The sequence below is a fragment of the Cetorhinus maximus genome, chromosome 14, assembly GCF_964194155.1.
Source record: "Cetorhinus maximus chromosome 14, sCetMax3.hap1.1, whole genome shotgun sequence".
NCBI classification, from domain to species: Eukaryota; Metazoa; Chordata; class Chondrichthyes; order Lamniformes; family Cetorhinidae; genus Cetorhinus; species Cetorhinus maximus.
The window spans coordinates 96,843,021-96,870,155 of record NC_135892.1 but is presented as its reverse complement, the minus strand read 5'-3'; the positions used below and the strand labels follow the sequence as shown (position 1 = coordinate 96,870,155).

At 41.2% G+C, this 27,135-nt stretch overlaps 1 protein-coding gene across 1 annotated transcript in view; it reads left to right on the top strand.

Annotated features, from left to right (window-relative positions):
• Positions 1–27,135, top strand: part of ryr2a (ryanodine receptor 2a (cardiac)) — a 794,383-nt gene that overhangs the window by 254,225 nt on the left and 513,023 nt on the right. The window contains exon 3 of the mRNA XM_078557297.1: positions 1,892–1,996. Within this exon, the coding sequence (XP_078413423.1) occupies positions 1,892–1,996 (105 nt within the window). The remainder of the gene's footprint in view (positions 1–1,891; positions 1,997–27,135) is intronic.

The window sequence follows — 27,135 nt, the reverse complement described above, 5'->3', positions numbered from 1 at the left end:
TTGGATGTTCCGTAAAGACAGACAAAATGGAAAAAGAGTGATGTGAGAATAAAGGATGACATAAGGGCAATGGTGAGAGAGGATCTTGCTCGGAAGAGCAGGAAGTAGAATCTGTATGAGTAGAGGGAAGAAGAAAACATTGGTGGGAGTAGTTTATATGCCCCTTAACAGTACCTATAGTGTTGTACAGAGCATTAATCAAGAAATAAGAGGAAGTTGTAACAAAAGCGATGCAATAACCATGCGGGACTTTAATTTTCATATGGACTGGATAAATTAAATTGCCAAAAGTAATTTGGAGGACAAATTCATGCAATGTATTTGAGACAGTTTCCTAGCACAATTATGGAAAGAACTAGTGAAGATGGTATTTTAGACATTGTTTTGTATTTTGAGACCGGGTAAATTAGTAATCTCATTGTATGGGATCCTCTGGGGAAGAGTGATCATAATATGTTAGAATTTTGCATTGAGTTTTGGAGTGAAGAACATAAGTACAAAACTAGAATATTAAACTTAAGCAAAGCAATTGCATAGGTAATATGCCAATGTGGACTGCAGCCACATATTTCAATTTTATTAGAACACCTAGATGAATAATTTGAGTGCCAAATCATCTCTGGGGATGATTTATATAAAGGATAAGATAAATTCAGCAGCGACTACTAGCATTCATCTGTCCATCTGAGAAATGGTAAATGCTTGTGGATTGCCATAGAGGTGCACTGTAAAAGCTTAAGATGTTATTAGAACACCATGAATTGGTGCTGGTCATGTAGCACTTTCTGACCTGTGTATCATTCAATGAGCAACATATCAGCAAAGGTTGAATCCGTGGGCTCTTAGTTGTGAACAACAGGTCTCCATTTGCTGTTGGAAGGTTGGAGCAGAACAATTGTAACACAGTGAAGCTCTATACAGGCAGATAGACTGTAAGCATGAATGAGAATAATTGCTTTTTATCCTTCTGAAAAACATAGGAATAGGAGTAGACTATTCAGACTTTCAGCCTGTTAGATTCAGTTAGTTCATGGCCGATTTGTATCTCAACTCCATTACATTTATCTAACAAAAATCTATTGATTTTAGTCTTGAATATTTCAATTGACCCAGTATCCACAACCTATTGAAGATTTCACTTTTACATTACCATTTGTATGAAAAAGTGCTTTCTGATCTCACTCCGAATTGGTTTAGCTCCAATTTTAATTGTGCCCTTTGTTCTGACTTCTCCTACCAGATAAAATAGGTTTTCTACATCTATCCGATTGAATCCCTTTATCATTTCTAACATCCCTCAACCATCTAAACTCAAGGCAATACAAAGCAAGTTAATGCAACCTATGCTCATATTTAATTATTTAAGCCCAGATATCATTTTGACAAATCTGTGCTCTATCCCCTCTAAAGCCAATATATTTTTCCTATATATATCAACCAATATATATCTTCCTGAGGTTTGAGTCCAAAACTCAGTATAGTACCCCAGGTGGGCTATAACCAATGCTAGGTACACAGGAAGCATCATGTTCTAGTTTTGTATTATAAGCTCCTTGAGATAATAACATTCCATTAGCCATTTTAATTATTTTGTACTTGTGCACTAGCTCATATTGATTTATGTACGTGGCTACATAAATCCCTTTGTTCGCATTTTACTTCAAATGAATGCTTTATGCTTGTGATAGTGCATCACTGCTCAAATCCCTCTTTAACAGCTGAAAAAGTTGACAATTAACAGGTGGCATGGAGATGCTAGTAGTTGGGCTGTGTGAAAATGGAATGCAAAAGGACGTTATATTGTCCTTGGAAATAATGATTGAATGCTATATTTTTTTCTTCTGATGGGAAACAGCTTATTAAATGTTACATCTTGTTTCTTTCATTGCAGAATGTCCCTCCGGATCTCTCTATCTGTACCTTTGTGCTGGAACAGTCGCTCTCTGTTCGGGCTCTTCAAGAGATGTTGGCAAACAATGAGGAGAAAGCAGAAGGGGCAAGTAATCAAAATACCTAAAGTAACATTTAATTAACAGAAGATTTTCCCTCACAAGGTTACTATTGAATGAATTACAGACTATCTAATAGTATAGAACAGCTGCTGCTCCGAGAGAGGTGGGAAAACCTGCAGAGAGAACAACAATTCTGTTAAGTTCAAGATGAGTTCATTTCTGAAACTCAGGCTTGTTTTCTGCTGCCAGTTCTTGGAGCTTTCTTATCCTTATTTTTTTCCCATGTGAAAAGGTGAAGTCCCAAGTTTTCTGTTGCCACATTGGTGTTGATGTTATCGCTGGAGTTCTCAGCCAACCCTGGCCTACCCCTGATCATGCTGGTTTCATGGTTCTGAAATGGTTTACTGCCGGCTTAAGTTGATTAACTTCATATCAACCATCACTTTTTTGGATTTGGCGGGTGGCTTTACAGCCGACTGGCCTTCCTGCTGCTGATGCTCCCCATTTATCCCCGGCTGAGGATCGGCGCTGAAACATGTCAACCTGCCTGCACCGGTGGCTGGGCTCTTTCATAGCCAACAAGTCTTGGAGTGGGGCGTGAACCTGGGGCCTTCTGACTCAGAGGCAGGAGAACCACCCCCTGAGCCACTCCAACTCCTTCCATATTAAACTAGCTGCAGCAATTTCATTCAGGGGCTGCTATATTTCAACCTTATTTCATGGTTGGATCTTGTGAGAACTTGTGCGCGTGCAGATGTAGTCTGGGGTAGCAGACAGGCTCCAAACGGGATCACAGTCAGTCTTCAGCTGGCCTGGCACGGAAGTGCTCAAAGGGTGAGTGCACTGTTCTTGGACACACAGGTAATTCCAAGGCAAAAGCGGAGTACTGCAGAAGTTAGAAATCTGAAATAAAAATAAAATTAAGAAAAAATGTTGGAAACTCTTAGCAGGTCAGGCAACATCTGTGGAGAGAGAAAGAAATATCTAAGGCAACGTGCAACAACTTGTGGAAAAGTACCAAGATTGGCAAATGCACAAATACACGGCAGTAAGTGTAGACAGTCACACTACCTATACTTTAGTAGTGGTCATATTTTACATTCTATGGTAGGTGCCTGATTGGATGCTTGATCAGAAAATCCAGCCTAATAAGTTCAATTGAAGCCCAATGCAATAGGCTCCAGGGAATAATTTATTGTACTCCACGGAGAATGGGATTAATTGGCATTGAGAGCGGTTACCAGGCTTTGAATTAGGATTAATAAATAGTGGGAATTTAAGGAATACAAAAATGTTAGTTTTAATTTTCTTTTTCATTGGGCAGAATGCTTAGAATAGTGCTAATACTACTCGTATTTCCTTCCATGTTGTTTGCTGCTAAAAGTGACAATGTTTTATGGGCAGCAGCAATGGAAGTCACATCTGACTGTAAATAAATGTTACTGCTCTAACCTATTTTTAGTTCTGCAGGAATCATAATTACATAATTTGCAAGCTCAGAAACATTCATCTATGGGGTTTCCAATTCTTACTATTATTATTAAAATGGACAATGCTGTGCTTAATATCTAAAGCTTCCCTTCTTGACAGCTGTTATTTGATTTTTTTTTCTGCATCTGACTGTGTACACTTGACAGACTTTGCTTTAATTCACTGCAGCGCCACACTGCATTCCGCAACCAGTAATAACATATCACCATATGATACATGTGTTGGGTTGCCAACTGTGATTAAATGTATTCCTGGAGGTTTCATCAAATAACCTTCCCCCATGCTCCATGGCTGCAGCCATCTATCGGCCAACACATCCATTCTTGTGATGCACTGCCTTCCTACACCAACTGAAAAGCAGAAAGACTCATTACCCAATTGGATGATGCTTGTCTGTCATCCAAACAACTTTTTCCCTCCGTTTTCAATATTTCAATATCTGGTAAAGAGAAATGTTAAGAAAATGACAAAAATAATATTTTTTTTCATGCCCTGATGATTTTTCTCCAGTGCTGCACCAGGAGACTCCAAGCCAATCCTGGAGGGTTGGCAATCCTATATACATGCTCACGGTTACAGGTTTTGCCAGATCACCTGAATTAAACCCACTTGATTCAGCTAAGATTTCTGGCCTTGATTTTACCGACACTAATAATAATTTAACTTCAGGAGATGTAATATTGTACAAACAATTAATATTTGTATCAGATTACGCAATCTGCTATTTGGAGGGATTAACTCATTGATTTTGAAGTGCTAGATGAAAGATGGCATTAGCCTTCCTTTACTAATATCACAACTTATAATTTCCAGGCTATATCTTTTAAAATTATTAGTTCAGAAATTATCATTCAGAGTGTTAGATGAATATTTAATACATTCATATGACATTCTTCTGTTCAGTAGTTTAAATCGACATTTGTTTGATTATTTAAAACAAATACCTCTGCTAAAATAATGAACAGAGATGTTTTGACAAGTTCATTACGTCTTCAACTGCAAGCTATTGCTAACACTAATTTTCAGGCTATTACTTTACAGTAAGAAATTTGTGATAAGGCAGTACTAATGAGTACTAAAGTCTTTCTAATGCATATTGCTCAAACTTTCAATTTAGGATTATTCACAATGGAGTATTTAATTTCACCTGTGGCTCAGTGGGTAGCATCTTACCTTTGATCGAGAAGGTTGTGGGTTTAAGACCACTCCGGAGATTTGAACACAAAAATCTCGGCTGCCCCTCTAGTGCAGTATTAATGGAGAGCTGTACTGTTGGAAGCATCGTCTCTTGGATGAGATACAAAACCAAGACTTTTTCAGCTGGACTGAAAGGAACCTATGGCACTATTAAAAGAAGGGCAGGGGAGCTTTCCCTGTTACCCTGGCCACTATTTATCTCTTAACCATAATCACGGAAACAGATTTCCTGGTCACATTTCACGTTGCTGTATGTGGAATCTTGCTGCGCACAGATGGGCTACATTGTTTTCTACATTATAACAGTGACTACAGTTTAAATATACTTGATTTGGCTCTAAAGCACTTTTGAATGTCATGGCATTGGGAAAGGCCCTGTATTATCCAAGCTCTCTCTTACACCATTGTCTTGAAAGAACAGATGTATATGTGAGACAATATGATATTTTAACAATTTGTGGCCCTTTGGAGCATTCATGTGGCTCAAAGCAGGTTGTAAATCAGTTTATAAAATCTTGCAACACTCCATTACATTCTCCGAAGAAGAAAAGTGTGTGAAGATATGCATAACAACAGGTAGGGATACACATCCCATTTCATTTGTGCCTATTTATGAATTAATGTGAAATGATCCAGTTTGAATTCAGTTTAGCTCTCATTGGTAATTTGCTCTAGTAAAATCTGGTCAGCACAAATCTGATTCAGACATTGAATTCCAGATTACAAAGCCAGTCTACTCCAATTGAGTAGAATACCCAATTGATGCACAGTGTTTAAATAAAAGCCACTGATCAAAGTGTAAAATATTCAGTTGTTCAGGCTTTAATGCCATGGTTACAAATTGGAGTAGGTCTACCCCTCAACCACACTTGAATAAATACACAAAGATTACACTATATTATCTGGAGATTATAGAAATTCTGATAAAATCATAGCATTCTTTGTAAAGCTGCATTTATCAGGAATCGCACAATGGGCTGGATTTTACAATCCTCTGTGAATGAGTTTGAAGGCAGGGGAGGGGGGCTCATAAAATCCTGCAGTGGGCCTGCCTGTTGCCTAGCCCATACCCTCAATGCAACTGTACCAGCGGTGGGAATGGCAACGGGTGGCCTGCCTGCCAATGGGCCAATTGAGGCCATTAAATAGGCAATTAATGCACACTTCAGGACTTCATCCTGCCACTGTCAGTTTACTTAGGGCCCAGCCGGCAGGTTTCCCTGCACGTATGTTCATATTCTACTTGAAACGTTAACTCTATCTCTGTCTCCCTCTCCACAAACACTGCCAAACCTGCTGAGCATTTCCAGCATTTTTTGTTTTTATTTCAGATTTCCTGCATCTGCAGTGTTTTGCTTCTATTAAAGGCCAATTTGACCGTAAATGGCTGAGGGGCAGGTGGTGTTCCCCTCGGCAAGGCCCCCTCCCGTGACCTTTCAGCTGGGGGGTGGGGGGTGATTGCAGGGAATGCGGCACCTCTTTTAATCCAACTCCACATGTCTGAATGCATACTTCTTGCCAACAGAAATGCACCAATTTCTGCCTAATGGGTTGGTACTGAGTTGGCAATAGGATAATTAGTTCCATAAGTGGCACGATTAGCCGTTTCTAATTGGCTCTTCTTGGCTTTTTATGCCTGTGACTGCTGGGCTATTGTGCAAATTAAACAGGTGTAGCTTTGATTGTGCTAGTGAGAGGAGTAGAGAGAGACCAGTGAAGTACAAAGAGCCCATTGAGTCTGGAATTTAGCCTCAATGAGAGTTCAGCCTTTGGGGTTGGAGTGGTTGTGAGGGGGGATGTTTGAAAGCCAGAATACCAACTTAATTTTTATTTTCTTGATTTCAAAGAAATATAAGCTCTGTTATTGTTAGGTCGTCTAAGAAGATGTTGGCTGTCTTAATCTTAGCAAGAGATCTAGCTGGAAGCACAGATCCTTCTTCAAAATAACCTTTATTTACATAGCTATGTAGAGGATTACAAAGCACTAGGGCAAACCCACAGCTCATATCTCAGATTCTCCTCATTCTCTTCTGTGTGACTGTTATGACACAGTCATTTGGTAAAGGCTACATTATTTAAACTCCCAGAGGGAAATTTTAAACATCTGTCATAACCTATATTTTCAATTGGTATGTTTTGAGTTGCAGCTCTAAATTCAGGAATAAGACCACCAGTTCGCAAGAGGTTTTTATATCAAACTAAATGAGACATTTATTAATTTACAACAAATTAAACATATGCACATGGCTAAAAATTACTACTATCATAACTCTTAACAAATTCCCAAATTAATCTCCACTAAGGCAACAATAACCAATAGGCTTAACCAGACACCAGGCAAAGCTTTTCACCTTACAAATTCAAAATGAGGTTCCTTTCAATTTGGTTCCTTTGCAGACAGTTGTAGGCTTACAGGCTTAGGTCTTACATGCCTCTGCCCTGCACACAAAAAACCCTTCTGTTATACCCAACCATTCCCTTTGAATGCAAATTTGCATTGCATCACCAGACCCTTTTGAACTCCACCTCTTCTAACAATAAAACCCCTTTCATAGTACCAACTTTATTAGTAATATAAATATATTGCTTGGTGTCTCCTAACTAGGTGCAAGCTTTCACTCTCACTCTTGAATGCTCTATTCAACAAATTGTAAATGTACCCTCTGCCTCTATTTATATCTCAAAACTACTATACATCAAAGCACCCAGACTAGCTGTCTTTAATCCAATTAACACACACACACATCCACAGTCTAAACCTCTATTTAAAAAATAATTTCCAATAACATTATATACATTAATATCTCTTCCTGACATCCCCCTTGCTATCAAAAAATGAACCATCATAATTCTAAAAGACGGCTTCATTTTTTAATAACCCATCTCACACTATCTCCTATACTTATTGTCCTATTACATTACCAGATGCATACATTAACATATACAGAAGTCCATGGTATCAACAGAAATCACTCCAGTTCAGTGTCCAGGTTTTAAAAAAATGTCCAATTTTCCCTTAAGTTTCAAACTCTTGATAACACATCTGCGAACAGATTCTCTCTTCCAGCAACATGTATAACCTGTAGTTTAAATGGTTGTAATAATAGCCTTGCACTTTTGTCTCGAAATTTGTCCAAAAACTTCAAAGGATTATAGCCTGTAGAAACAATTGTTTCTGACGAAATGTTTGCAACATAAATTTCAAAATGCTGCAATGCTAACACCAAACCTAAGGTCTCTTTTTCGATCATTGAATATCTTTTCTGTTGTACATGCAGCTTCCGTGAAAAATACTCTATCGGTTTTTCAATTCCAGTGTCATCTTCTTGTAACAGTACAGCCCCGATGCTATATTGCTTGCATCAACGACCAACTTAAATTGCTCGGCATAATTGGGTACTGCCAAAACTGGTGTCATAGTTAATACAGTTTTCAAACTATCGAATGACTTCTGACACTTCAGTGTCCATTGAAACTTCTTGTTCTTTTTTAATAGATAAGTCAGCGGAGCAACCACACTGCTAAAATTTGGTACAAATCTCTGGTAAAACCCACTCATGCCCAGAAATCTCAAAACTTCTCAATTTGTTGTAGGCACTGGGAAATTCATAATAGCCTTGACTTTCACATCTCTCGGAGCACCTTACCATGTCCAATGGTATGGCCTAGATACATAACTTGCACTTGCACTTCTTTTTGTACTTGTGATAACTTTGCTGGATTTAATCTGTAAGGATGTTGCCTTATTAAAGATGAAACTTGTACCGAGACATCATGTATAGCTAAATCTGCCTTCCCCAGCTTATTTCCACAAAAAGGTTTGCGTGACTGCAATAGCTTTTCCAAATCACTTTGACACTTGTTTGGAAGGTAACTCAATATTTCAGTTAAATTTTCAAGCGCACCCTCATTATCCAATTTGATTAGAGGAAAATCAATTTCAGAGTCCTGCACTTTTACCTCTTTCTCATCATCCACCATCACCAATGCCTCTTTTTGTTCCTCTTCCCTGTCAAAGTACTTTTTAAGCATATTTACATGACACACCCTCTGCTTCTTTCTTCTATCTGGAGTATTTATTAAATAATTTACTTCACTCAATTAATTTTCAATCCTGTAAGCCCTACTAAATCTTGCATTTAATGAATCACCTAGTACTGGTAACAAAACTAATACTTTCTCTCCAGAAACAAAGCTGCGAGTTTTAGCTTTCTTATCTGCCTTCACTTTCATCACTTGCTGTGATGCCTTTAAATGTTCTCTAGCCAACTCACATGCTCTGTTCGATCTTTTCCTGAATTTTGATACGTAATCCAGGAGAATAGTTTCTGAATTTTGACCCAACAATTTCTCATGAATCAATTTCAGTGGTCCCCTTACCTCATGACCATAAACTAGGTCAAAAGGGTGAAAACCAGTTGATGCATTAGGAACATCTCTAATAGCAAATAACAAAAATGGAATCCCTGTATCCCAATCCTATGGATAATTCTGACAGTATGCTCTCATCATAGTTTTTAAAGTTTGATGCCATCTTTCCAAAGCCCCTTGTGACTCCTGATGCTAAGCTGTTGACTTGAACTGTTTTCTCCACAAACCATTCATTACTTTCTTAAACAGCTGTGGCATGAAATTTGACCCCTGATCTGATTGTATTTCCTAAAGTAAACCATATCTTGTAAAAAATTTAATTAACTCCTCCATAATCCTCTTAGTTGTAATATTTCTTAAAGGTATCGCTTCAGGAAATCTAGTAGACACATCCATTATTGTCAGTAAATGCCGATTTCCACTTTTAGTCTTAGGGAGGGATCCTACACAATCAATCATGACCCTGGTAAAAGGTTCTTCATATTCTGGTATTGGGATTAAAGGTACCAGCTTAATCACTGCTTATGATTTTCCTGTTACTTGACATGTATAACAGGTTCTACAGATTTTGACTACATCCCTATGCAATCCTGGCCAAAAAAAATACCCCTGTATCTTTTCCTGTGTTCTCCTAATTCCTACAAGTCCCCCCATTGGAATTTCATGAGCAATCCTCAGAATCTCATTTCTACACCATAATGGGATAACAATCTGATGCACTTCACTCCAGCTTTCATTTGCTGAGACATGATCCAACCTCCATTTTCTCATTAAAATATCTCCCTGAAGGTAATAACATATGGGAATACATTTTGCTTCTGTCTCTGAATAAGCTTTCTGATATAACTGTTTTAATTGCAGATCATTTTTCTGTAACTCCACTGACCTTCTTGAGTTAAACACTTCAGCTGAATTGTCCTGTATTCTTTCCTCCTGAACAATGTTATCAAACACAGTGCCAGCTAATTGGATTTCAACACCGTCTTCTTGCCTTTGGATTGCCTGCCCGTCTTGTTTATCTTGTTCTTCGTTATGAGCCTTTGATCTCATTTCAACACAATCAGGAAACAATCCAGGATGTTCCTTCTGTAAGTGTCAAAAACACTTCTACAGGCTGCTCAACTACCACAGGCATCACCCACATTTGCGATCCAACTATACAATTACTTAGATAAATTGAACCCCTGCAATGGGTAATTTTTCCACCACTCCAACTATAACTTCACCTGTCCTCCATTTGCTCTTTAAATTTACCTTCCACAATGGAATAGATTTAGCATCCCCATGAACCTCAATTATTATTACCTGCTCCTGCAGTACTCCCTTTGAACAATAAATATCACTATCCTGCAACATTAAGGATTGACTAGCCCTTGTGTTTCTTAAAATTTTAACAGCTTTACTTACTCCACCCTGTGCACATGGAAAGACTTACCCTCCACACACAAAGCCTTTAAACATTTCTGCAACCTGCTCCTCAGCATTTTCTTGAGTAAAATGTGAGCTCATTCCCACTTCTTCACCTATCACTGATTCTTCCTGTTTCACCTGTACACAAACCACTAGTTTCTCCTGTGCCTGATCCTCAGACCCATAGTACTTTTACTTGCAGAGCATTTCTGTACCCCAATAATTCCAACAGATTTTTTCTGTAATTTCCAACATACTGACTTCGTGTGCCCCACTTTATTACAATGAAAATACCTCAGTTTCCGAATGTCACTTCTTCCTTCAGCATCTTCCTTTTTATTCTGAAAAAAAACTTCCTGGGAACTTCCAGCTACTCCTTCTCTTCCTTGACTACCTACCTTCCTTTCACCTTCCTGCTTTTTATCCTGTTTCAATTTGAAAGGGTGACGAATAAAAGGTTTAATTCTATGAACTAACTTTTACTCATCAGCTATCTCTGCTGCTTGTCTTACAGAATCAACCCTCTGTTCTTGTTACCCTCCTATTTTTAAATTTATTTCGATCTATTGTTTCATCTCCACCTTTTAGCTCATTTCGATCCTTTCCCCCCACCCCACCCGCACTAGGGCCATCTGCCACTAGCTTGCTTCCCTTAATATCCCCATTAGCACATCCTTTAGATAATATCACCACCGTCAACACCCCTTTGTCCTTTTGTCTATGACATCTTTGGCAGTCTCTTCTTGGCCCCCACCAATCACTGGCCCCCTATCAAGCTCTCCTGTCCTACCCACTTCTACCAGCTTATATTTCATCTCATTTCTATATGTCTTAGTTCTGATGAAGGGTCATACGGACTCGAAACTTCAACTGTATCCCTTTCCGCAGATGCTGTCAGACCTGCTGAGTTTTTCCAGGTATTTTTGTTTTTGTTCTCTGTTCCTCCACATAAATTCTCACTACTGAAGGGGTTAAACCTTTAAATTCTTCCAAAAGAATTACTTCCCTAAGAGCTGCATATGTTGTCTCTATTTTTAACGCCCTTATCCAATGGTCAAAATTACTTTGTGTTATTCTTTCAAACTCAATATAAGTTTTCCCCTAGCTGTTTTCTCATATTTCTAAATTCCTGACTGTATGCTTCAGGAACTAACTCATATGCACTCAAGATAGCCCTTTTCACCACATCATAATTCACCGACATTCTTCTGATAGTGAAGCATATAGCTTATGCGCTCGACCCATCAACTTAGACTGTAATAATAATGTCCAGTTTTCCTATAGCCATTTCATCTGTTTAGCTAGCTTCTCAAATGAAATACAGAATGCTTCAATACCTTTTTCCTCAAACTTTGGAAGAGCTTGTACAAATTTAAATATCTCCCCACTGGGTTCTACTGTGGAGATAAGTGCTTCCTCACCTACTGGCGTCTCTTTTTTAACTGACAACATTTTCAGTTGGAATTCTGTCTCTTTTTTTCTTTCCTCCCTCTCTATTTTCACTATTATTAGTTCCGTTTCCTGTTTTCTTTCTCTCTCCTGCCTTTTCACCTGTTCCCTTTTAAAAGCCATTTCTGTGTCCTTTGCTTCTAATTCAAGTTTTTTCAGTTCCTTTGCTTGTTCAAATTCAGGCGTCTTCATTTGTAACTGAAGTCTCACTACCTCCAGCTGTGACCTACTAGTGTCAGGTTTGACTTCCAACTGTAGATGCTGTGCTATACTTTTAATTATATCTGATTTCCTAGCACCCTCAGGTAACCCCAATTTTAACTTATCTGCCAACTTACTCTTGGTTATTTTTCCAGCCCAGTCAGAGTTATATCTTCTACTCCCAGGCAAGTCTTAGCAATTGCCAAAGCCATCTTGCTGTCTCACCACTTCTTAAAAAAAACCTCACCAACTCCTGAATTCAAATGCTTCTCGTACTCGTAACCTTAAGATTCACCAATTCCAAACCAATCAAGGAATTATAAATTTTATCCCACCAAGGGCCCCCAGTTGTTATGACACAGCAGTTTGGTAAAGGCTGAGTTATTTAAAATCCCAGAGGGAAATTTAAACAACTGTCATGACCTATATTTTCAATTGGTATGTTTTGAGTTGCAGCTCTAAATCCAGGAATAAGATCACCATTCTCGAGAGGTTTTTATATCAAACTAAATGAGACATTTATTAATTTTCAACAAATTAAACATATACACATGGCTACAAATTACTACTATCATAACTTTTAACAAATTCCCAAATTAATCTCCACTAAGGCAACAATAAGCAATAAACTTAACCAGACACCAGGCAAAGTATTTTCACCTACGAATTCAAAATGAGGTTCCTTTCAATTTGGTTCCTTTGCAGAAAGTTGTAGGCTTACAGACTTAAGTCTTACATGCCTCTGCCCTGCACACACAAAAAACCCTTCTGTATATACCTAGCCTTCCCTTTGAATGCAAATTCTCATTGTATCACCAGACCCTTTGAACTCCACCTCTTCTAACAATAAAACCCCTTTCATAGTACCAATTTTATTAGTAATATAATCATATTGCTTGGTGTCTCCTAACTAGGTGCAAGATTTCACTCCCAAAATGCAAATGTACCCTCTACCTGTTTATATCTCGGAAGTACTATACATCAAAGCACCCAGACTAGCTGGCTTTAATCCAATTAACACACACACACACACACACACACACACATACACACACATCCACCAACTAAACGTCTATTTAAAAAAATAATTTCCAAAAACATTAGACGCATTAATATCTCTTCCTGACAGTAACATAATTATTACATAACTCCTTATGCACATGCTCAGTAGTCATTGTTAGAGTAGTGTTAGAGTTAGTCCTTTACTCTACATAAGTCAGGTGAGTTCTGTAAAGGACAGATAAATCATTCCACCCAAAATGGTGAAAGTGAAAATCTGCCCCATTGTATCCAGTTTTGTGTGCCCAACTTTGAGAAGGTTGCTGAGGCCATGGTGGCAATGCAGATGAGATTCACTATGATGGTCGCGGAGTGACAGACTTCAGTGAGGAAGAGAGATTAAAGATATTGGAGCTCCAGAACCAGTGAAAATTAAAGGGATATTACATGGAGTGTTGAAAATTATGAGGAGTTTTGATAGGGTAAACAGGGTAAACACATATCACATGGTAAGTGAGCCATAACTAGAGGTTAAAATTGTAACCAAAAGAAAGAAGAGGTTTAGAGGCATTTTTCTATTATTTTTAGGGCATGGCGTGTTCTGCCATAAACCATAGTGGAAGCGGGATTTGTAGTAGCTCCTTCAGGGAGATGTATAAGTATTTGAATAAAAGTGTTAAAATGTTTAGGGAATGAAGCAGGAGAATGGAACAAAGCAGATAGCTCTTTCAAAAATCCAGCATAGCCTCCTTTCACCAAATGCCTGCCAGATTTAACGTTGATCTCATTCACGATCTAATAGTGTATTCAAAACAAAAGTATGGTAGCAAATTGGTTATGATCCCAAGACCTGGACTAATAACCCAGAAAACATTAATTCAAATCCCGCCATGACAGGAGAATCTGACTTTCCTACATGACAAGTGACTACACTTCAAAAGTACTTAATTGGTTGTGAAGTGCTTTGGGATGTCAAAGTCATGAAAGATGCCATATAAATGAAAATTATTTCTCTCTTGTTAAATAATTAAATCTAGAAATAAAAGGGTGGTATCAATAAAGTGACTTCTAAGCTGTGGGATTGTTGTAAAAACATAACTGCTTCACTAATGTCTTTTAGGGAAGAAAACCTGTTGTTCTTATCTGGTCTGGCCTTTATGGGGCTCTAGTCTCACACCAAGTGCTGACTCTTAACTTCGCTCTGAAGTAGTCTAGCATGCCACTCAGTTGTATCAAACTGCTGCAGTGGCCCCAGTATTTACATGAAGGTGGGGAGGAAGTGGAGATGACATTTATCAGCTGGAGAATCCATAAGTATAGGATTGCGGAGGTCCTGCTGAATTTAACGACAGGACCTCACTTGAATTTTTTCTCAATTTTCAGCCTGTTAGCTGTCCAGATTGAAGGGCCGTCAGGTGGAATGGCTTGTGGTAGAAGGCTGCGGTGGGGAATTTGGTGGGGGATATCACAAGTCAGTATTGGACCAAGGGCACCGGGGGTGAGCATGGGGAGCAGATAGAAATGGTAAGTTTGGAGGGAGCATTCCTGTTCTCTCTAACCCATAAGCAATGCAGGAAAGGCACTTACCTACTGGATTCAGCAGTTCTTACCTCCAGTTAAACGGGAACAGTTTGTTCATGGTGGTTGTTAGTAATCGTTGTTAATTAATGGACAATTAGGCAACCAACAGGAAGGAGAGCCCTCAAATTGACCTTTGAAATGGAGCAGTCAAATTAATTCCTCTTCCTTGAGGTACTAGTTGAGAAATCTGCCAGGGGATTCTCTATCACAGTCTACCGCAAGCCTACCTTCACTGGTCAATGTACATGTTGTGATTCTTACAGTTCCACGTGTTATAAGATTGGTCTTATCAGCAACCTTGTAAATAAGACCCAGGCCATTTGCTCACCATGCAAGCTTGATGCTGAAATAGGGCACATCAAGGGCATCCTGTGGGATAATGGCTTACCTGATTAGATCATTTTGCGCTGTATATCACGCAAACTCATGAAGGGTCCAAGGCCATCACTTTTAGACCTGAAAAGTGCCCAGTCCACTTCAGGTTACCCTGGAAGGGCAAGGTATCTTAAAAATTTGAGCAACAGGTGAAGCTAGCCCTTTCACGCTGCTACTATGCAGTAGCAACATGAAAGGTATTTACTACTAATGGGATGCTGCCATCAAGTTGAAAAGACGTTCTATGTATCACCCAAATGAGTAATGTGGTATATGAATTTCAGTCACAGTGTGATGCTGGGTATGTAGGCTATATGTCCCAAAGACTGGCAGATCATATCAGACAACATGTCGCAGCCGCTGTTCTCAACGGGCAAGGTACAGACTGTACCCAACCAGCCTATGCTTGCAAAACTCAAAACACCGTTTCCAACATTAGATGTGATTCAGCGATTGGACAACATTTGCTAAATAATCCTCAATGTGCTAAGAATTACGCTGGCAGCCAATTTAAGATTGTCAGTCAGGCTCACAGTGTGGCACATTTGCATGTACTGAAAGCTACGTGTATTAATACACAGGGAACTGTTCTTTGCAGACAGAAAGAACATGTACACACATTGTGCCTGTTTCAGCTAAACTAAAAAAGTGACACCAATTCGCTGACTCATTCCCCAGGGCAATGCCTTGACCAATCAGGGTCAAGCTGCCTAATTTAAGTTTGAAACAATGCTTGGCAGTTAACTATCAGCCACCATCATTAGTGCATTTTCTATGGCAACGCCTCTACCAATCCACTTGCCAACCAATCAGCACTCTCTTCTCATACAGTATAAATTGTTGTTTTCCCCTTATATTGGTACTCCTGCAAAGTGTCCTGATGAGTGCGAGACTCAGCAATAACAGGAAGAGATATTTCCATGAACACTGCCATCCACAATGTTGTTGGAACTCAGCATCTGAGTGCAAAGAGAGAGCCCCTTGACATTCAACTGCGTTATCATGCTGAATCCCCCACCGTCAACATCCTGCAGAATATCACTGACCAGGAACTCAACAGCCGGCCATGGTTACTAGATCAGGTTCAAGCCTGGGTGTTCTACAATGAGTGACTTTAACACCTGTCTCTCAAAAGCTTTCCACAACCTAAAAGGCTCAAGTTACGAGTGTGATGGAATATTCTCCACTTGTCTGGATGAATGCAGCTGCAGCAACTGTCAAGAAGGTCAACACCATCCAAAACAAAGTAGCTGCTTCATTGGCATTCCACCCACTGCCTTAAACATCCACTCCTTATCGTACCGATGTACTGTGGCTGCAGTCTGCACAATCTATAGCATGCTCTCCAGCAAGTTACTAAGACCTCTTTGGCAGCATCTTCCAAACCCACAATCTCCACCAGTAGGACAATGACAGCATTCGTATGGGGACACCACCACCTGCAAGTTCCTCTCTGAGTCACACACCATTCTGATTTGGATATATATCGCCATTCTTTCATCATTGCTGGGCCTAAATGCTGACATTGTCCACTTTGCAGCATTGTGGGAGAACGATTACTACCGTGACTGTAGTGGCTGAAGATGAAGGTCCACCACCATCTTCTCAAGAGCACCTCAGGATGGGCAATAAATAGCAGCCTTGCCAGCAATACCCAAATCCTCAGAATGAATACATTTAAAAAACTATCAAAGAACAAAGAAAAGTACAGCACAGGAACAGGCCCTTCGGCCCTCCAAGCCTACGCCGATCATATTGCCTGTCAAACTAAAACATTTTGCACTTCCGGGGTCCGTACCCCTCTATTCCCATCCTATTCATGTATTTGTCAAGCTGCCTCTTAAACACCACTATCGTACTTGCTTCCACCACCTCCTCTGGCAGCGAATTCCAGACACTCACTACCCTCTGCGTAAAAAACTTGCCCCGCACATCTCCTCTGAAGTTTTCTCCTCTCACCTTAAATCTATGTCCCCTCGTAATTGACTGTTCCACCCTGGGAAAAAGCTTCTGACTATCTACTCTGTCCATGCCACTCATAATTTTGTAAACATGTATCAAGTCGCCCCTCAATCTCCGTCGCTCTAGTGAGAACAATCCGAGTTTCTCCAGCCTCTCCTCATAGCTAATAACCTCCAGACCAGGCAGCATCCTGGTAAACCTCCTCTGCATCCTCTCCAACGCCTCCATATCCTTCTGGTAATGTGGCGACCAGAACTGCACGCAATATTCCAAGTGTGGCCTAACCAAGGTTCTATACAGCTGCAGCATGACTTCCCAGCTTTTATACTCAATACCCCTGCCGATGAAGGCAAGCATGCCATATGCCTTCCTGACTACCTTATCCACCTGCGTTGCCACTTTCAGTGACCTGTGGACCTGTACACCCAGATCCCTCTGCCTGTCGATGCACTTAAGGGTTCTGCCATTTACTGTATAATTCCTACCTGTATTAGACCTTCCAAAATGCATCACCTCGCATTTGTCCGGATTAAACTCCATCTGCCATTTCTCCACCCAAGTCTCCAACCGATCTATATCCCATTGTATCCTTTGACAATCCTCTTCACTATCTGCAACTCCTCCAACCTTAGTGTTGTCTGCAAACTTACTAATTAGCCCAGTTACATTTTCCTCCAAATCATTTACGTATACTACAAACAGTAAAGGTCCCAGCACTGATCGCTTCGGAACACCACTAGTCACAGCTCTCCATTCAGAAAAGCACCCTTCCATTGCTACCCTCTGTCTTCTTTGACCAAGCCAATTCTGTATCCATCTTGCCAGCTCACCTCTGATCCCGTGCGACTTTACCTTCTGTACCAGTCTGCCATGAGGGACCTTGTCAAAGGCCTTACTGAAATCCATGTAGATAACATCCACTGCCCTTCCATCATTGATCAATTGTAAATAATTCAAAAGCCTTTTGGAGTAACAGCAAGAAAAGCTGAAAAGTGCATTAAAAAAAATGACAATTGTACTGTAGATTTCCTCGGCACTTTATTTGGCACATATTGTGAACTTTTTTCCCCATTTATTCAATCTAAGTGGATGGAAGGGTGAAATTTTAAATTTGAACAATTTAAAATGCCAAGGGTCTGAAAATGAGTCACAGACTAAATTAATCCAAACTATTGTCCGGTCCAGGAGACAGGAAGAAAAAAATATATATGTACCTACGTCAGCCTGGTTCCTTTATAAAAATATTTTTTCTCTGTTTTTCGATATGGACAATCGCTGAGCTGATAAAATGGCTGCAGCTGATCGCATGCTGGTTTCTGGAAGATTCTAAGCTGTTCCAGGGACGAAGGCTACTTCATCATCCTGGAATGCGACTTGTATTGTCTGAACATTCCAGTCAAGCTAACACAAAGGATTCCTATATAAAAGCAAAATGCTGCACTTGCTGGAAACCTGAAATAAAACCAGAAAATGCTGGAAAAACTCAGCAGGCCTGGCAGCGTCTGTGGAGAGATAAACAGAGTTAATGTTTCGAGTCCATATGACTCTTCCTCAGAGCTGAAGAGAAGTAGAAATGTGATGGATTTTATACTGTTTAAGAGGGGGTGGAGCAGGTGGAGCAAAATGAAAGGTCAGGGATAGGTGGGAGCTCAGGAGAGATTGACAAAGATGTCGTGGACACAAAACAAAGAGTGTGTTAATGGTAGTGTTAAAGACTAAAGTAGGTGCTGATATTGGCATAAAGGTAAGATAGCAGAATGGGTTAATAGCCAAACAAGGGTCAGCGCTCTGTGAAAGCACAACATCGAAAGAAGTGACAGATAGTCATGGAATCAAAGGATAAAAAAAAGATTTTAAAAATTAAAAATATATAAAAATTTAAGAAAGACTAAATAAAAAGCAAATAAAAATTTAAAAATTGAATTAAAAAAGGGGTAAAGATGGAGGAGAGAGTTCATGGCCTTAAGTTGTTGAACTCAATGTTAAGTCTGGAAGGATGTAAAGCGTCTAATCTGGAGATGAGGTCTGTGTCTCCAGTTTGCGTTGAGCTTCACTGGAACATTGCAGCAGGCCAAGGACGGACATGTGGGCATGAGAGCAGGGTGGTGTGTTGAAATGGCAAGTGATAGGCAGGCCTGGGTCATGCTTGCGGACTGAGCGAAGGTGTTTCGCAAATCGGTCACCCAGTCTGCGTTTAGTCTCCCCAATGTAGAGGCGACCGCATTGTGAGCAGCGAATACAGTGGACCAAATTGAAGGAGGTGCAAGTGAAGCGCTGCTTCACCTGAAAGAGTGTTTGGTGCCTTGGACGGTGAGGAGGTAAAGAGACAGGTATTGCACGTTCTGCGATTGTATGAGAAGGTGCTGTGGGAAGGGCATGAGGAGTTGGGGGTGATGGAAGAGTGGACCAGGGTGTCATGGAGGGAATGGTTTCTACAGAATGCTAATGGGGGGGTGAGAGGAAGATGTGTATGGTGGTGGCATCATGCTGGAGTTAGCGGAAATGGCGGAGGATGACCCTTTGAATGTGGAGGCTGGTGGGGTGAAAAATGAGATGAAGGATTCATAGGTGATATGTCTGCACCAACCAGTTCTGGACAAAGGCAGAGTTGTGTGGGACTCATCATCTCGAACATTGTTATAATGGCCCCATAGTTACCTGCTCAAACCACAATGGTTTTTACAATGGCGCCTTGTTAGCTGAATAGCTTGGCCCAAAATCAGCTTGTCACATGACCGAGACTTGAGCTGTTTGAATTCTTTTAATTGTACAACTTTTGAATTTCACCTTCAGTTGCGGTTTAACATCCGAAGAGAACTGGACTCCAGGCTAGCAGCCTGCCTTTGACGTCCATCTCTCTCCAAGTCTGATTTCCAGAAAGAGCCCTGTATTTCGCCTACAGAGTGAACTGATACCCAGGATAGAAGAATACTTAGCTGCATCTTCAACAGACTCAACCTGCAACCGAGTTCCTGGGACCAAGACCAGAAATCCTGCCAGGCAAGCCACCTGAAAGAACCTTCATTGGATGACTTACTGGATTCTGGACTCGCGTGAAACCATCATGATCTTTGCCCTGAACCCCTTTCTTTCCTTTATCCCTCTTTTACTGTATGAATGCAAAAAAGGGGCTGATGTTGGCGGTTAGAATTTCCCCCTCCCCGCCCCGCCACCACCTCAGTCCCCGGTATACTTCAAAAGTCTTTTCTTGGCTGTGCAGCATTTTGGGACATCCTGGAAAATGCTATGCAGTTACAAGGGCTTTTTTCCTTCTTTTAAATAATAATTTGTAGGCAGCTCAGACCTGTGCAATGCCCCGGAGGTCTTTGCAACATGAATAATAAATTAACTTTCTTATCGAGAAAGGGAAACTACAATGTCAGGTCCAAGCACGTTTGTCATCTTCAGAGAGGAAAATAGGAAAGAATGGGAGTAGAAAAGAAACCGATATATCTTTTAACTTGTAATTCCATTTCTTAAATATTATTTATAACTGTTGCAATGCATGCATGTATTGGGATGTTTTGAAGGAAAGCTTTATCATCTAAAAATTAAGCTAAAAGTCAGACCCAATCTGGGTCGGAATCGGGACCTAGAAACCTATGCCCCATCAGATAGAATATTGAATACTGACAATTGGTATGCTGCATTAATTCGCCTGAACTTTAAAGTTCTCACAAACTCCCACAGTAACCTTGGCAGAATTTTTTTTATTCATTGGATGTGGGCATCCCTGGCAGGTCCAGCATTTATTGCCCATCATGTTCAGTGGGCATTTAAGAGTCAACCACATTGCTGTGGGTCTGGAGTCACGTGTAGGCCAGACCAGGTATGGACGGCAGATTTCCTCCCCTAAAAGCCAGGTAGGTTTTAACGACAATTGTTTCACCATCAGACTTTTAATTCCAGATTTTTATTGAATTCAAGTTCCACCATTTGCTGTGGTGAGATTTGAACCCAGCTCCCCAGAACATTACCCTGGGTCTCTGGATTACCAGTTCAGTGACAATGCCACTATGCCACCACCTCCCCATAAGGAATAGGTGAGAGCTCCACAGGGCTCTGCATACACTGGATCCTGGTCTGATACTGAATTTTGCTGTGGACTTGGTTGGGAGTCGAGCCTCTGCCTGAACCAAACAAGCCTTTGTTGACATGAAAAGTACATGGTCGGTGCTGTGGATTACCTATGGTGGGGGTTCCCAAATCCTTGGTCCTAAAGAGATCCTGGTGTGAGTGTAGGGGCTGATGTATCAAGTGAGAAGAGATGATTGGCTCCCTAAAAGGCCAAAGTGGGTCCCACATGAGGGCGGGGGGATGTCAGTGGTGGTAAGGGGGGTGGTGGGTGTGCAAGTTGGGACTATTGAAGATGAGGTAAGGCACCATTTTTCCAGAGAAGCTTCCTAGGCATGGGAATCAATAAGGATACAGATTTCTGTTACAGGAGGATCTGAGCCCACTTCCCCAACCCCAGCCCAGTCACCAGTCCTGCATTATGTGGCAACATGGGAAATCCAGGCCCTGGGGACATATCCCCACCGTGCAAGTGTCCATCTGCCTCATGCAAGTAGGGTGACCTCCCACCAGGCCCGCATTCTCAGGTTGGATACATAGTGCAAGTCACTGGCGCAGCACAATCCCAGCGGAATTCTGCCTGAATCCCCATCAGCACCCTATTATAGTATTTGAAAAAATTGCAAATGGTTCTGTGGACCACTCTTTAGATTTTTAATGTTAATATAAAGCCTAAGTTTTGAAACTGGGATCAGCAGAGGCTCAGTGAGGTAGTACATTTCTTCCAAAAGAAGCTAAAGAATAGAAACCTAAAAATTTCCAGATATTGTTCACCTTCAGCATTTTTTACAGTGGGAAAAACTTCTCTCAGATCATCAGATTGAAGGAAACCATTACCTGTCTTCCTGAACACTGTCCATATACACTGGCTGCAGGTGCCAAAGTCACTTACTTCACCTGCAATGGGGGATATTGCCAGGGCCATGGAAAACACTGGGAAACCAGGCCCAAAACCAATGACTCATCACAGAAGCATAAAGATGCAGAGAAAGAAGTGCTGCTGACCACAAAAGACAAAGATTTAAAGTTAGAAACATTACTTAGTTTTCAACTGCTCAAGGGTATGGAACCAGCATATCTGCTTGCCATGTCATAGACAAAAGCTCATACAGAAATCCATGGAGGTTGTCTTAGAAAAATCAATTAAAATGGGATCTAGGGGAGTGACATAGGGAGGGCATGTGAGAGATAGAGAAGAAGACAAGAAAACATGAAGGAAGTAGGATTCCATTGTGCTGTTGTTGGTTGAGGGCAGACTGTCATTCAGTTACATTGGGAGAACTCACTGTTGTTCTTTCCGATTGCACTTCCAACAATGCAGCACTCTTTTAGTACTGGGATACCAACCTAGATTTTGGGTGGGAATTCAACCCACAACCTTTTGGCTCAAAGGCAAGAATGTTACCCACTCAGTGAGCCAAGCTGGCACACGGCTTAAATGACAATGGCTTCTATTAACATACAGAATAAAGAGCTATAAAACTGTTAGATGTTCCCTGTGCTAGCCTGAAAAGAGCCCATTATACAAAGATTGATTGCCATGCTGACTTTGCTGCCATATTGTTATTACGTGTTTTGTGGAGGTCTGCAAGAAGGAAATAACATAGTTATGAACACATATGTTCCTTTGCTGTGCAGTGAATGACAGGGCATGGTTTTACATCACAGGCTGGATTTTTATCTTAGAGGTGGGAATTAGGAGTCAGTAAATTTTCTGATGTTCCTATCCTGTCTTTCACCTGCCAGTGCCTGCCAACCTGACACTAATTTCATCTGGCAGAGTTGGGGACGGCCTGGAGTTGGGCCTGCTGCTAGCAAGGCAGAGACAGAGGTGGGCCTCTGCCGCGTTGGCCAGGTTAAAAGGCCCATCTCCATTCACTGAAACATCACTCTAGTTCTGGAGATAAGTATGAGGCCCTCTAGCCCTCACTTGCCTAACCCCTATACTCCTCCACATCCCCTTACTCCCCTCACCCCCATATCCCCCTCACAACCCAAATCCTGCCTCACCCCCCCCCCCCCATATCTCTCCAACTCACTCACCCAGTATCCACTACAAACTGAACTCCTGAACCCTCTAATAACTTCCAGTGTCGTTGAAAAGTTCATAAATTGGTATAAGTAAGCAAACATTATTTGAGCAAGTACTTAAAAAAATTATCCTCTTAAAAGCTAGGGTGAGGTGATGGCATAGTGGTATGATCACTGGATGAGTATTCCAGAGACCCAGGGTGATACTCTGCGAACCTAGGCTCAGATCCTGCCATGGCAGATGGTGAAATTTGAATTCAATAAAAAGTCTGGCACGAAACCATTGCCGATTGTTGTAAAAAACCCATCTGGTTCACTAGTGCCCTTTAGGGAAGGAAACCTGCTATCCTTACCTGGCCTGGCCTACATGTGACTCCAGATCCACAGCAATATGGTTGACTCTTAAATGGCCTCTGAACAAGGGCAATTGAGGATGGGCAATAAATGTCGACCTAGCCAGTGGCACCCACAGCCCATGAATGAATTTAAAGAAAAGCTCATGACTCTGTCAAATTAAACAAACGTTGGCATCTGCAACATCTAGAACACTGGCATGTAACCGGCAATGTGGAAAACTGGGTAAATCCAACCTGGCCAACCCCATCAGTCTACTCGCGATTATCAGTAAAGTGATGGAAGGAGTCATCAACAGTACTTAGCAATAACCTGCTCACTGATGTTCAGTTTGGGTTCCACCAAGGCCACTCATTACAGCCTTGGTTCAAACATGGACAAACGAGCTGAACTCCAGAGGTGAGGTGAGAGTGACTGCCCTTGACATCAAGGCAGCATTTGACCGAGTGTGGCATCAAGGAGCCCGAGCAAAACTGGAGTCAATGGGAATTGGGGGAAAACTCTCCGCTGGTTGTATTCATACGTAGCACAAAAGAAGATGCTTGTGGTTGTTGGGGGTCAATCATCTCAGTTCCAGGACATCAGTGCAGGAGTTCCTCAGGGTAGTGTCCTAGGCCCAGCCATCTTTAACTGCTTCATCAATGGCCTTCCTTCCATCTTAAGGTCAGAAGTGGGGATGTTCACTAATGATTGCACAATATTCAACACCATTTGCGACTCCTCAGATACTGAAGCAGTCCATGTCCAAATGCAGCAAGACCTGGACAATATCAAGGCTTGGGCTGACAAAATAACATTCGCGCCAAACAAGTGCCAGGCAAAGACCATCTCCAACAAGAGAAAATCTAACCATCACCCCTTGACATTCAGTGGCATTACTATCACTGAATCCCCCAGTATCAACATCCTGGGGTGGGGTTACCATTAACCAGCAACTGAACTGAACTAGCCATATAAATACAATGGCTACAAGAGCAGGTCAGAGGCCAGGAATCCTGCGGTGAGTAACTCACCTCCTGACTCCCCAAAGCCACTATCTACAAGGCACAAGTCAGGAGTATGATGGAATAGTCTCTGCTTGCTTGGATGAGTGCAGCTCCAACAACACTCAAGAATCTTGGCACCATCCAGGACATTGCAGCCCGCTTGATTGGCACCCCATCCACAAAAACATTCTGTCTCTCCACTGCCAATGCACGGTGGTAGCAGTGTGTACTATCTTTAAGATGCACTGCAGGAACTCACCAAGCCTCCTTTGAGAGCACCTTCCAAACCCACGACTGCTACCATCTAGAAGGGTAAGGGCAGCAGACACATAGAAACACCACCACATGGAAATTTCCCTCCACGCCATTCACCTTCCTGACACCGTTCCTTCACTGTTGCTGGGTCAAAATCCTGGAACTCACTCCCTAACAGTAGTGTGGATGTTCCTACCCCACATGGACTGCAACGGTTCAAGACTGCAGCTCACTAACACCTTCTCAAGGGAAGTTAGGGATGGGCAATAAATACAGGCCTAGGCAGCCACATCCCATGACTGAATAAAACCAACATTCCTTGAATAGCCACTGGAAAACATTATCCTGTTCAAACAGCTCACATATCTCATAATAAACAAACTCACGTTCCTTTGACAGCTATGTCAACAAATCCTGCTGTGCCTAAATCCATTAGTGGGTTGGAAGATAGCCAAGCATTCATAATGACATTCTGTTGAAAAACTGTATAAACAACCCCTGCTAGGGAGAAGCTAGAGCCTTTTAACACAGCCAGAAGATCAGCCATCTGTCAAAGCTTTGAAACAGCCAAACAAATGAATGAGCCGACCTGCAAGGAAAAAATGAAAACAGTGGGGCACTGTCACACAGTCAGATCTGGATTTCAATAGTGTACAATGCAGAATAGCACTTTATCCAATGGATAATATACACTAATGCATCTGAAGAGCTTTCCACTTTCAGAGGTGCTGTTTTTTCCCTTGACAGCTTTCCAGTTGTCGGAAGTAACAACCTGGCAACCACTTACTTTTTCAAAACTAGGAACTATGAGCAATCACTGTAGTAAAAACAAACTTGTCATAATGAAATGCTGAGGCATAAGTTATGCGAAGTTGGCAACATTTTTTGTACTTACCTTTCATACGCTTCCCTCTTTTATACCAGGGTTCACCTATGGTTCATTACACCTCTGTGCAGGTGTGATTCACGTTGCCTACCAAAGCCCGCTCTCCTCAATGAAAATGACAGATGTTCAGAAATGCCCATTCTGCAATGGTGCTGCAACGATGAGGCAGCTTCGTGCGTGCTCCTGACTTGCCCCCTCATCCCACACAAATTAAAATTGCTGCTGCTGGGAACGGGAGTGGGATTGCTGGATTTGGGACCACCATTTTTAAATCCCGCCAGATGCACTTCAGCCCCGCATTGGGATGGCAAAATGTGGCGCCACATGTGCCTCCAGATTTTATGGGCACCCACTTTCGTCTCTTTCTTGTCCTCCCCTGTCAAGTCAATTGCTGGTAGAGTGCAGGTCTCAAAAGTGCACAAGATGGAATTAGTGTTGAAAGCAACTGACCTTCAAGTAGAGACTCTAACGTTCTCAATGATGTCTCTCCAGTAACAGTTGTTCCTTTTGGGTGAGGCGAGTGCATGACAGCAGCAATGTGTTCCACAGCAATAAATTACTTTTCTCTCTTCAAGTTCATAATCTCTCCATTTATTTCAATTAATACATGAAATGCACACATTATAATTTGTATTTCAATTTGTATTTAACAAATTGCATGGATAATTTGTTAATCTTGAGAAAAGCACAGTAAACATGCATTATATTGCAACTCTGGCACACCGAGGGCATGTGGTAACCATAACAGCACTATATTAATGATCAATTTTGATGAATGTTTCCCAGTTCATGGCTTCAAGCAACCTACTTTTATCTAATGCATCTTTTTTAAATTGTTATATTCAAAAATGGGGAGGGCAGCCCTGAAATCAAGGCAAGACTAGCAATCCCCCACTCTACAACTCATCAGCTGAATGAAGTACGGAGGGCGAATACATAGCTGCTCAGGCTTGGAGCCTAATGCCTGGAGTAGTTTCTAGGATGAAATTGCAAATTTTGCAGCATAGATCTTTGTTTTTCTATGCAGACCTCCTCAACAGAAGCTTCAACTTTACACTATTCAGTTTTTTCCAACCACCATGCGACCATATTAACAATCCGTCCGAATAAATGATATTTTTTCAAACTGTTCAACTAAAATGATGTTTTATGATCTAGCGCAGGTTTTAGCACTTCATTGTGATTAACAGTTTCCTTTTCCCTTAAGGTAGTGATATATGTATCAACTCTGGGACATTTTTGTTTAATCGATCCAACCTAAATGGATTTTTCTTGTGCATCTGTGTGCTCATGGAAGTGCTTAGCAGCGGAATATTCCTCACTTGTCACTTAGTGATGGCACCCGGGTCTCCCAGGTGAGAAATTAAGGCACAAATCAGGTTCAGCACAGGAAACCAGATTGCCTGAATGCTGAGGGTTCGGAACGTATTTTATTTTCCATACTCCGCCATAAATTTTGGTTGCTATCCCCGGAGGTAAAAGCATCATATTCTGCTTCTGTCAGCTCATCCAGAAATTTGGACTCTGGAGAGTCTGCTATCATTTGTAAACCATTTTCTTG